This window comes from Tursiops truncatus, chromosome 5, assembly GCF_011762595.2.
Source record: "Tursiops truncatus isolate mTurTru1 chromosome 5, mTurTru1.mat.Y, whole genome shotgun sequence".
NCBI classification, from domain to species: Eukaryota; Metazoa; Chordata; class Mammalia; order Artiodactyla; family Delphinidae; genus Tursiops; species Tursiops truncatus.
The window spans coordinates 123,983,624-123,996,841 of NC_047038.1; the positions used below are offsets into that span (position 1 = coordinate 123,983,624).

Genomic DNA, 13,218 nt, shown 5'->3' on the forward strand with positions numbered 1-13,218 from the left:
CAGCTAATTTTTGCTTTGAGTTTATTTCCATATCATCTGCAATTAATATTTACAGAATGTTTGCTTAAATATCTTAGAAAACACATGAGACATAATGAAGTAAAGCCCTTCTCTGCAAAAACATAAAACAGAATTTTTTTATATTTATTTTATACTATTTTTGTTTTATGTATTTTAATATCCTCCCTTTACGTAAATAAAGGAAATGTGGATTTAAATGCTCTGACCTTTGGTTTCACATAGTTAAATCTTAACCTTCCCTAGGTGGCTCCTTCCATATATGCTTGGAGATGTTTCCAATTTCAGGGCTACTTCTTTCATCTTGAAAACCCAAAAAGATTCTTATCATTATTACTTCTTTGTTTTCCATTCCCTGTTATGAATTCCACATCACCAATTCCCTATTCATTACATTCTTGCACCTCACTGGGTAAATAAATTCTTTTGACACCTACTGCCCCTTCCTTCCCTTGCTATCCCTCCTCCAAGAATGGTGCCCATCAGTATTGCATGCCAGGGGACTGCAGGTCTGAGGGCACCCCAGCGCAGCAGGGAGTCTTCTCCCTTCTGTTCCAACTCAGTGATGAGAAGAATCCCTCCTCCTCCTGCCTCAAGCACCCGCTGCTAACAGCAGACTGAGAGACAGATGCTTCCAATCCCCAACTCTATTGCAAGGACCACTTGAAATGGATTCCACTTTACTCTCTTTCTTTAAAAGTTTAATGCTCGTTCTCAAGATACACTTGTAACTAAAAGGTAAGGGTAGCGCGCAGGAAAATGCAGCCATTGCTTTTTTTGCCCCGGTAGGAAAAGTAGAATTAAACAAGAGTATAGTTACTGTTTAAGGCAGATAGTGTAATATCAACTGTGGCACAATGAAAGCAAGACTTCACTCATGTTCTAAGAGAATGAATTTCAGACTGGAACAAAGGAGGACAAATTGCGTAAAGGGGAAATGAAAACCAAAAGGGGATAGTAGTGAGTTCTCAAGCTACCACTCACCTTATAATTCCAAATATAAGTACATTTCCAAGTACTTTGATAACTTTAGATTTAATAAAACTATGTTATTATTCAGTGAGAAGGGAGATGATATTAAAAGACTAAAAAGAGATAATTTAAAAAAATCTTTTCCTAAATAGGAGGAAAAGAAGGTCACGGGTTGGGAGATTCTAGTGAAATTTTAGAATAAAAGAAGAAGCACTGATAGCCAAGTTTTACTAAGGGGAAAATATGCCAAATTTTAACTGAGTTTTTAGCACTGATGATAACAATCACCAAGAACTTAGGAATTTCTAAGATTTGACCTTACTTGTGACCTACCAAGTTGGCTGCCACAGTTTTGTAGATGCTGATAAATGACACAAGACTCCTGAGTCAGAGACAAAGGATACTTTATTGCTCACAGCAAGAGCACTATCTAAAGTATTTCCATTTTTGTGCCAGTTTCCCAAGTTCTGAAAGGGCGATGTAAAGACAGTCAGAGGACATCTACACACTCAGTGGTTCCATTCCAGGAATATACCATTGAGTTTAGGGAACCTGAGGGTTTTATAATGGGAGGTAGACGTGTCTGCCATTTGCTCCAGAGGTAAGCACTATCTTTATCTTCCAAGGAGACTGCTATACAGTTGTCTTGAAAGACAGTCGGGACCATGCAGAAACATGAGAGATGCGTGGAGAATAGTTTTCCAACAATATGAAAAAAATAATAACAGCTTCTATCATTCATTGAGTGTTAAGTGAGGGTAAGCCATAGATAGAAGCTAACTTCTAGATTATGTGGTATTTCTATATTAACCATAGATAAAGACTAGAGGAAAATCCATTTCAAGTGACTGTGGTGATTGTAAAGGAATTTGATATGACCTTTGTAATATCCATGTGAATGAAATGGAAAGATATGAACTGGACAATGTACATTTTAATGGGTTTGTGTTTGACTGTACTAAACTCAAAGTATTGATGTCAGACTAGAGAGAGGTTTCAAGTAGTGTCCTTGAAAAGGTCTCTGTCTTTGCCCTGTTCTTGTATTACAGTGTTATCAGTGATTGGAATGAGAACATAAATGGCAGGCATATCAAATTTATGGAAGATAAAAGACTAGAAGAGATAGCCAATATATGGAGGAAAGACATAGCATTAAGAAATAGATGACGTGAAAAATTTCCTAAAACAATTAAAGTAAAATTAGATGGCTAAATATAAATTTCTCTGTATAGGTTCAAAAGCCATCATTGCAACCACAGACCTACAAAGAGAGACTAAGAGCCTTTCATGTTAGGAATACATAGTGGTTAGCTTTAACAAATTACTTAACCTTCTTGGGGCTTCATTGCCTCCTTTTATAAAGGACATGTTTAACCATGTTATCTCTTATCTTCCCATCTAACTCAATTCTGCTAAATAATATAAATAATTGAGAATGATCGAAGGCAACAATTTCGTGAGGCACTGATATAACTACATATCCCAAAGCAGAGAAAACAGTAGTCCCCCTATACTGTATACCTGAGAACAGTCAGCCTTCTGTATCTGTGAGTTCTATATCTGCAGATTCAACCAACCTTGGATCAATAATATTTGGGAAAAACAATTTTTTCCAGGAAGTTCCAAAAACCAGAACTTGAATTTGCAGCACACTGGCAACTACTTACATAGCATTTACGTTGTATTAGGTATCATAAGTAATCTAGAGATGATTTAAAGTATGTGGGAGGATGTGCATAGATTATATTCCATTTTATATCATGGTTATATAATTTTTTGGTTATAAATGGTTATAAAACTTTTATAATGGTTATATAATTTTTATATAATGGTTATATGCCATTTTATATAATACTGTGCCCTTTTATATAGGGAACTTGAACCTCCAGGGATTTTGGTGTCTGCCGGGGGGTCCTTGGAACCAATCTTCCATGGATACTAAGGGGTGACTGTCTTACACTCATTTCAAGATGCCTCACTCTAGGGAAGATAGTGAAACACTGACAGACATCTCTATGAAAATAAAGATAGAATTATAGGGAGAGATCAAGAAACCATGCTTTTCTAGTTGAAATTGCAAAAATTGAGGCGCTTTCATCTGGAAGAAGATGACGTTTTAGAGATACCGTAATAATCTCTAAGTGCTTGAGAGGCTCTTTCATGCCAAAGTGGAGAGAAAGCCGGTCAGGATATGTGGAGAGAAGTGTCAGGAAGACAGATTGTATTCATTCTAAGTATTGAGTTGATAATAGATGAGTTGACCCCTCAGTAGTAGTGGACTGCAATTTTGGATGAGTTTAAAGCACTAACCACATGTCAGCATCTTGTAGAGAAGCTCTGTGCTTGTTGGCCCTGAGGGCCCTTCCTCCTCTAAAATTTTGTGAGTCCAGGATTTCTTAACTCATGCTATTCTGACAACATAGTTGTATTGTTTTTGCAAAGACATTGGTTGTAGTCCCAGCACCAGTGCTTGTTAGTTGTGAGACTTGGGGCAATCCACTCAACGCTTTGGGGCTACTTCCTCACATATCAACTGACAGCTTGGGTTAATTTATTCATTGGCTGTTGGTTACAATCTTGTTGGGGGAAAAAATAGGCAATTAAAAAAAAAACCATGTAAAAATAAAGAATTTGGATCTTTGAAATTCGTTCCACCCAAATTCTCAGAGTATGAAGTATACATGTAGAGAAACATCATTTTAAATTGCTATAGAAATACAGTTCTACATTCTTTCTTGGTCATGTTTGAAAAAAATGAATCTGCTATACTAGCCTGAATTATTCCTGAAAGTCATTTGGAAGAAGTTTAGCTCTAGGGTGTCCTTATTCTAAAGTGATTTTTTTGAAGTGTTTTTCAAGTTAGGTCCTAAAAACACGGAAGTATGTAAAACTCTGTGAAACGACTGGCAAGTATTATCAGAAAAGATGCTTATGTAACTTCATAAGGACCCTGTTCCTTCTCATTCCATCCTGAAAGTATCAGTACATGAATTCAGAGGAAATTAGCAAAGGCAGACCTGTGTCTGAAGGGAGGGATCAAAGATATGCAGGCAGATTCACTATTATTAGAAAGACCTCAAGTCTTGCAAGATCAAAGTCTTGGTATAAAGTGCATGTCTTCCCATTTAATTCTGCCTCAACCCCACCACTGCCCCCTGCCCCCGACAAAAAAAAAAAAAAAAAAAAAATCCAAGAAGAAGCTATTTGTGCAACTTTAGATCTGAAATCTCAGTGAGTACGTAGTACATAAATACTATGGAACTTGCATGACGCAGATCTCTGCTCTCCTCCTAGGCCGCCCATGGAGGACTCTCAGACACTCCTGACCCCTGTGGTGAGCTGTGGGCCTCCAGGAGCTCTGCTGACCCGCCCTGTCATCCTCACTATGCATCACTGCGCAGATCCCAATACCGAGGACTGGAAGATACAGCTCAAGAACCAGGCAGCGCAGGGACAGTGGGAGGTGAGCTTCTGTTGAGATAAAGATAGAACCCAGGAGCAATCCATGCAGATAAGCAAGGGCAATTATGGGAAGGCTTTTATTTTTAAAGCAACACATGAGTGGAATTTTAGCTTATACTCAAAATGAAAGAGAGAGGAACAGAGAGAGGAAGACAAAGAGGAGAGAGGGGGAGACAGACAGACAGACACTGGTTCCTGAGTGTTTTATCTACTGACTGATAGGCACAAAGAAAAAGATGGTCAAGCATTAGCTAACTCATAGGGAAGGTGTACTTAAGAGTCTTACATAAGTCCCATTTGCATATACATACTATCTTGGGAAGGGAAACTATATATATATATTTTATTATTTTAATTTTCAGGTAGAGAAACATTGCACCTGGGTCAGAAAATGTTAGACACTTACTTGCTAACAGGTCCCAGGAATATAGGTCTGAACTTAACCTGGCAAAACAGGAAGGGTGTATCCTAAGCTCCAGTACAATGAAGAACGTCTTTGGCAACTTGACTGTCTGTAACTGCTGCCATCAGAACTTCTTAAGGACAGTGCCTTAAACAGATCGTGTTCTTTACATCAGAACCCTGCAGTTAGCACCTGAAATTAAGTGCAAAAGGATGTGTTATATTTACTATGAATATTTTATACCTAATACCTAAAAAAAAATGATTTGTGTAGTCATTATAAAGAGAATTATCCAATATGCATGTTGGATATATTTTGTGATTACTTACAGTATTTTTCTATTTTTATTTATTTATTTATTTATTTTGGCTGCATTGGGTCTTCATTGCTGTGTGCGGGCTTTCTCTAGTTGTGGAGAGTGGGGGCTACTCTTGGTTGCGGTGCGCAAGCTTCTCATTGCGGTGGCTTCTCTTGTTGCAGAACATGGGCTTTAGTAGTTGTGGCTCGCGGGCTCTAGAGCTCAGGCTCAGTAGTTGTGGCCCATGGGCTTAGTTGCTCCGTGGCATGTGGGGTCTTCCCGGACCAGAGCTCGAACCCATGTCCCCTGCATTGGCAGGCAGATTCTTAACCACTGCGCCACCAGGGAAGTCCCTCAGTATTTTTCTTTTAGGAAAAAAAAATATGCATGAACACTCAAACCCCTAATATTTTAGGAAGAAGTAGTAGTGGAGGTAGAAGCGTAGCAGGGCATACCTGGAATTACCTGGAGTGTCCCTGCTATATGGATGTGCTCTCCTCTTGACCACATGAAGGTGAAGGGTCACTCATTGCCAGAGGTCCTGAATTGACGTCTAGGGCTATACATTACGTTAAGAGTGGACTTTACCAGATCTAACTTCAATTCCATTTAAGTTTAAATGATTTATCTCAAAAACATCCCGAAGTCTTTATCTCAAGGGATCCTAAATTATTTGCACAATTCTCTGCCTATTACCCTAATACCCTATTTCTGGATTTGAGTAATAACAACAATAATAAGAGGAAAAGAAAAAAAAAGATGTGAAGAGTAGAGGAAGGAAGTCCTTATGAAAACACTCTTCTATTTGTGACAGGAACATGGAGCATCTTTATTCTCCGCCATTTCTTCTAGGAGATTTTTTGTAACATGCCATCAGGAAATGACACTTGAGCCTTGCCCTTGCCGTGCTGGAGAAGGCAGCTTCTCTGCAGGTGTCCTTTTGGGGCTGGAATAAACGTGGAAGTGCTGAGCTCCTTTTTCTCCTTTCCAGTTCAGTTTAAGCTTTATCTTTGGGTACAGGTTTAGCTGAAGAAGTGATTTCATGGATGCTATTAAAACACAGTCCTTACTTTAGCTTGGGTGATGTTGCATGGCCTAACTAACAGCTACCTGAGGTGGCTCCTTTCATAGCTTTGTCCAGCCCCAGGGACTCAATTTATGATGAAACATTTGTTCATGTTTTTGACAAATAACCGTTCGTTCACCATGATCCAGGCCCACTGAGATACAGTATGAAGCAAAGGAACTATGGTTGCTGTCTCTGCAGAGATTAAGTAGCCTAATGCAGAGGCTGAATCATGCCCACACATGGGTTTTATTTCTCCCAACTGAAATTTTCTTTTAAATTTGAATTAGTTAAAAGTTGGAAGATTTCACATAATAATCTGAACTTACAGCTTCTCTTGAAAAACTAAAGGCTGTGTCCTCACTGGTCCTGCATTCCTGCCATGCCTGGTACTTTTACTGTCAGCATCTTTGCCATAGACATCTTTACCACAAGCATTTTTGCCACATAACTAATTGGCCTTAAGGCAATTTTGCTGTAAAAGATAAAATAACTGGTGGACAGTTCGGTTTCAACTGGTTGACAGCTTGGTTTCAACTCTCCACTGACACAGTACTACCATTTTTAATATTACATAAATCTGAAAGAGGCCAATGGCCAAAAAGGCACCGAGTCGAGTCCACATGTCCCATAGAACTTTGGAACATCTGTCAAGGGACATGTACCAATATGTACCAAGAACAAACAACAGTGCAGGGGCTTCCACACCATAATACAAAGCTCAGTTATAAATATGCATCCCAGTATGTGGAAACTGATTCCTCTCTTAATGAAGAAGAAATTTTAGCGAAAAAGAAAAGTGGAATGCCAAATGAGGAGCTGAACCAACAAGCAAAAATATGTATACTACTACAAATGAAAGACTTTGAAGACAAGTGCTTAGGTACAGCCCACTAAATAAAATCATTTGTTTGCACAGTACTGCCATGAATCTACACACATTTCAAATGTTTTAAAATATTTTGTAGTTCATAATAAAGTCTTTCTACTTTTGTTATTCATTTTTCATGTTTTTTTATTTTTGTTAATGTCCCTCTTTTATTTATTGCTGTTTCATCTTTTACAGCAAAATTGCTTTACAGCCAATCAGTTATGCGGCAAAAATGCCTATGGCAAAGACGCTTACAGTTAAAGTACTGAGAGCCCACCCCTGCATGGGCGCAATGGCTGAAGCCAGGCGGAGACTGAGCTCTTTAGACAGGCTTGTGCTCTGCTTCACCACAGTCTCCACCACTCCTTATTACCTTCTGCCCTGCCTGCTTCACACGTTCCTGTTACCATTCTGCCCTGGGAGGCATGTGGAATTGTGACCCTTGTTTTATGGATTCTATGCTTGCTCTTTCAGATGATTTCTTCTATGGCCTGAGTCATTTGGTTAAATCAAAACCTAGTTACGTTAGTAACTATTTTTATAAAACTCATCAGTTTCACTTATTTTTATTTCTTGCTGAATGTTAACAATCTAAAACGTGAGACTGCTTAAAGGCTTACATGAAAAATAAACAGAAAAATAATGTGTCAAATGCATAGAGTTTGCCATGCTGTGCTTTTCGCAAAGTCCAAGAGCCCAGATTATGAGGAAAAGCAGTGTATTGCTTTGGAAAGTAAGTGATGGGTGAGTTTGGAAGAACTTAGTAGAATGGTATTGCATAATTCTTTGATTTCCCTAATTCTTTTTTAAAAATTCTTTTCAAACCCCTAGATTTTCAGGGGAAAATACTATGCTCAAATGACATTGAAATAAGATAGTACTTTTGGATGAAATTAGCAATTTAGAGATGAAAGCAAATGATCGGAAACAGATAATCAACTCAAATATGCTGAAGTTAAAAGGATACCTTATACATTTCTTTTGGAATTTTAGGTAGATTCCAGCAATGTAGATTCCTAGAAGATCAAAAAAGACTAAATGAAGATCTTCTACATAAAGCATGTTATCAGCATAAAGGCAAGGGAAGTAAGGGAGAGAATGATTAAGAATGGAAATATTGATAGAAGTATAATAAAGTCAGAGAAAGAAAAAAAGAGCAGGAAAAGGAGTAATCAGAACTTGGGAGGCGAAGTGCTGATCTGTGCACCCCTGTTGGCCACCGTCATGGCAGCCAGGAGGCTCAGTCGCTGCCCCTTCCTTCTCGTCCCACAGGATGTGGTGGTGGTCGGAGAGGAAAACTTCACCACCCCCTGCTACATCCAGCTGGACGCAGAGGCCTGCCACCTCCTCTCCGAGAACCTTGGCACCTACTCCCTGGTCGGGCAGTCCACCACCAAAGCAGCCACCAAGCGCCTGACGCTGGCCATCTTCGGGCCGCTCTGCTGCTCCTCTCTGGAGTACAGCCTCCGGGTCTACTGTCTGGATGACACTCAGGATGCCCTGAAGGTAAGTGACTCCAGCCTGACCCGCCCACCTCACACCTAGAGACGACGTGCGTTATGTACGCGCACCCGTGTGCGTGAACACAAGTGTCTGGCCCCAGAACATGGCAGTTACAAAAACAAATTAGACATTTCTTGAAGCCACGCTGATAAAGAAGCTGTTTCCATTACGCTGATTCCTCCCGGGGGCTACTTTTGTTTATTACCCTCCTTGATTTCTTTTAATGAAAAATTTAGAGGTGGAAGAATTTGGCAATGAGACCTGTGGATGGTAAATAATCTGCTTCCTTGTGTGTCTCAGCTGTGTTCTTCCTATAAAAGGAACTGGCATAATTGCTCACACTCTATGTTCCTCTTGTGTGCAACTTCCTTATATGCTCTCCCATTCTTTCTATGAGGACCGTGAGGGAAGAGGGTTAGCATTTGACAACAGGCTGCTGCTTTACAGAATAAAGAGGCTTAATTCTCGGTGCCATTATTGCCATTCATCTTCTCCCATTTGAAGCTTTAAAGGATATAGTAAGTGCCTCTGAAGAAGTTATGATCTGGAAAGAGGAATAAAAGAAGTATGCAAAGGATTACGAAGCAAGTCAGAGTATGACACATGCCGTAGATGAATGCAGAGCTCTGTGGGAATTCAGGAGAAGGAGGCATCATATTATTTTGAGAACATCTGAAAAGGAGCTAACATTTGAGATTGACCTTAAAGGAAGGCAGGGTTTGGCCAACAGTAATGGGGAAAAAAATACAGGATTTCTGGGTGAAGGGAACAGCATGAAGAAGCACAAAGGGAACAGTAAATACAGATTCTATGCGGCATGTTATTTCCAGAAAGCCTAGAATGATCGATAGGAGGTTTTTTGGGATGGACCTTGACAACCAGAGAGAGGAGTGGAGATTCAGTTTCTTGAGTTAATGGAGAATCACTAGAGAGATGTAACTAGAAGATAGACATGACTGGAAATACATGTTAGAAGTACTAGTCTGCTGTCAATGAAAAGATAGAATCGAGTCAGGAAAAGCATGGTAGAGCTGGAGTGAAGACAGAGGAGTTAGAGGAAGGGAAGAGGTACGAAAGCCCTATTAAGTAACTCTTGCAGGCCCTGGTGACTAACCCTGAATGGGTGGAGCAGAAGATCAAGTCTGCCTGTAAGTAACCGTAGCAAACTCAGGGGCAGGTAGCTCTGGACTGTGGATATGGTGACTTTGCCTTTGGAATATTGAATTAGAGGTATGGATTAGACATCAGGACAAAGGTGCCCCATGGACAGTTAGAAATATAGGGGTGGCTCTTTGAACAGAGAGCAGTTCCTGAGACAGAGACTCAGGAACCAACTATATAATATTGATATTTGTCCTCCATGGTGATTGAGGAGAATATCAAGGGAGAGTAGAGGGAGAAAATAATAATAAAGCTAATAAACATCACCGAGAATTTCTTATGTGCCAGGCAAGATCCTAAGTATCTTTTCTTAACTCATTGAATCTTTACGACAACCTGTAGGACACCATTATCCCTATTTTACAGATGTGCAGGGCACAGAAAGGTTAAGTAAGTTGCCCTAGGCCACACAGCTGCTGAGTGGAGAAAGCAGGCTTCATTCCCCGGGCAGCTGGCTGCAGTCTGGACTCTGCTCCTAAAGTGGGCTGCTCGGAGAGCCACACCCTAGAGCACAGGGACCAGGGGAGCCCTGCCATTGCAAGGGACGAGGAGGGCAGCCAGCAAAAGACCTACAGAAAGCGGAGTACCCGGAGGAGGAAGGGGAGAAGTAGGAGAAGGATGCATCTAGGAAGCCAAGAGAAGAATTTTTTTTTTTTTTTTCTGAAATTCAGGGTATTTCCTTCTGGAGTTTCCATCCAGAGAATAGTTCCGGGTCATGAAAACTGAGTGTTGTAGGTTGTGTCCATGGAGGAGATGAGACATATTCGGTCCCTGGGTATATTTTTGATGGTTGAGCCTGTAGGAGTTTCTGATGTTAAATAAATGATGCGAACACACAGCTCTAGTGTAAAGCTTAAGGTTATGTCTTTTGTATTCCTTGCAAATGCGATACTGTTAAGGCACTGTCTGGATAGAAATCATCGTAGGCTTAAATCCTTCTTAGGAAAAACTGTATTTGTAGGCGAGCCATGGGGTCTGATTAAGGCAAATCTTCTTAATAATTCAAAGAGAAATCATTGCAAAAAGCATCTGTGGAAGATCTACATCATATTTGAAATATCTGAAACACATTTTATATTCACACAAATAGTTCTTATACTCAGTCGCTCTCGACCTTTCTTCTCAAAAGACGTACAATCCATGCAAAAAAAGTAATATTTCATAAAATAATTTTGATTATGTTAATTAGTGAAAAGAGATGAGAAAGACTGACAAACAGGTTTGAGAAGTAAAAACAACCCAAGAGCAGTTTATATCATGGTCAGTGCTTTCCAAATAGACATATATAAATTCTCAGCATCTGGGGATCCAGCACTTAGTCTGAAAGAAAGATGAATAATGGATAAGGCTTTCTTGTACCTCATGATCGTTTAATAATGCAGAAGTACCAAAATCCTAGTTATAGGTAAACCAACATACCGAAGAGACAGCTCAGTCCAGCCAAAACTGCCTCATGCCCATGCTTGAATGGGAACTTTGGGGCCGATTAACTGAGAAAGGCCCTTCATTACCTAAATTCTGCCCTCTTGGCACCTCGCCTGCTAATGCTCCCGCCAGCCTCTCTCCCATCGCCCTGCTCCTCTAATTTACCCATAAATACTGTCTTTTGCATCTCTTCTCCAAATACCTCCTCCTTCAGGCCCACCGCACTCCTCACTTATGCTCGTCCTAAATCCTAAATAATAATTCTCTATCCAGCGCATGTAGGAATCAGTTGGGAAGCTTTAAAAAGAGACTTGTTGGAGGGTCCCAACCCAAAGGTTCTGATCTGATCGATGTAGGTATTGGGTTTGGTTTTTTTTTGTTTGAGCACTGCCTGGGTTATTCTACTGTGCAACCAAGGTTAACATCTATTACACTAAACAATTTCAGGGGTCTTTTGGGAACTTTAATCCTACTTAGGACACACTTTCCTGTATCCTCAAATCATTTTCTCACCCATTCCTTCACCTGCTCACATTAACTGCAGCTGGATCTCCCAACTAACACGTATCACTTACAGTCCCTGCAGTGAGGACCACACCCCAACCACAAGTCCAAGAGGAAAAGTTCCAATACGTCTCATATCCCTGACCACTTCTGGGGCGTCGCTCTACTTCTGGGCTGGCCTTTTGGTTTGTTTTCCTTTATTCTGTTACTCTGTGTTCCATTACCCACTTCAGTTCCTCAGCACAGAGTCCCCTTAGTTCAAATCTTCACCCTAGCGGTACCTGCCTCGTCTTCTTTCTTGCCCCTCCTTTTATTCCCCTCATCCTCTCAAATTCAAAGTCACCTCTTATTCACAGTTCCTTTGCCCAAATAGTAACCTTTACATCATTCTTCATTATCTACCCACTAGTGTAGATGTACTGCATCCTCAGTAGGAACTGCACCAAGATCTCCACCAGCCAAGGTCTCTACCTGTGAAAGCATCTGACCTTCCATCTCTCTCCCACAAGGTGCACGAAAGCTGCTCTTTGTTTTGAAGGAAAACCTCCGTCAACTGTCCCTGGTCTCCTGGTCCACAAACCTTCATCTGCTCTTACCCGTATCTACAGGGAACTCACTTCCACTCAGAAATCTCTTGCCATCTAAAGCTGCTGCAGGCTTTTCTAATTTCCATCGCTACATATGACCTCCACTGAACAAGCCCTCTGTGTCTACTTGCGGCCTGTTGAGCTTCTCTAAAAAAAATCACAAATTCCTGATGGAGTCCATTATACTGTCAAGACATCTGCCCTAAGCTGTGGCTCTCCTGCTTCTCCACAGTCCTTTTATGTATTTCTCCTTGACTCATGAGATTTCACACAGCACTTCTTCCGAGCCTCTCCCACTCTCCCCGAATCCCTGACGGTACCGCAGCCCCTTCATGTGTTGCAATGATCTAGCACCTGTGGTACCACTCAAGGGACACTCCCTCAGCTGCTGTCCTTTACCTTTCAAACCTTTTATTTCGGCCTCTTCTCACCTAGTCTGGGCTCTGATGAAAAGGAGCTCGACTTCCTTATTTGGGCTTTAATCTAACTCCTCCACCACCTGTGTCTCCAGCTAGCAAGTGATGCCTGCAAGTGGGCCTTCCCAGACTTGACGTTTTCTTAGAGTTACTACTGCGGGCTGGGGATTCTTTCTGAATTGCAGAAACCCTCACAGAAGGTTGGACGAGGGCAGAGAGGGAAGCTCAGTGCAGCGCTCATTCTCGGGGGTCAGAACTACACAGTCTGGAGAGCTATTAGAAAGAAGACTGGCCCCGTGTCTGGATCTGAACATATTGATAATATTAATTCCCACTTATTATCATATTGTCCATGTGGATGGGGAAAAAAAAGATACCACATCAGTCAGTCTCAGCAACCCTGATGCATTCTTTCATCTTCCCACCCACCTCTTTGAGTTTGGTAGCTTTTGTAACAATTTCCCTGAGTTTTGTTAAACCTGGAAGCAAAAGTGGTCATCTGAAACTTAAAAGCTGTATTTAGCAACGTGGA

The 13,218-nt window shown here is 40.8% G+C and overlaps 1 protein-coding gene across 1 annotated transcript in view; it reads left to right on the plus strand.

The window, feature by feature from the left end:
* UNC5C (unc-5 netrin receptor C) overlaps positions 1-13,218 on the plus strand; it is a 160,807-nt gene that overhangs the window by 128,528 nt on the left and 19,061 nt on the right. Inside the window, exons 12-13 of the mRNA XM_073804679.1 lie at positions 4,285-4,453; positions 8,363-8,596. Of these exons, the coding sequence (XP_073660780.1) occupies positions 4,285-4,453; positions 8,363-8,596 (403 nt within the window). The remainder of the gene's footprint in view (positions 1-4,284; positions 4,454-8,362; positions 8,597-13,218) is intronic.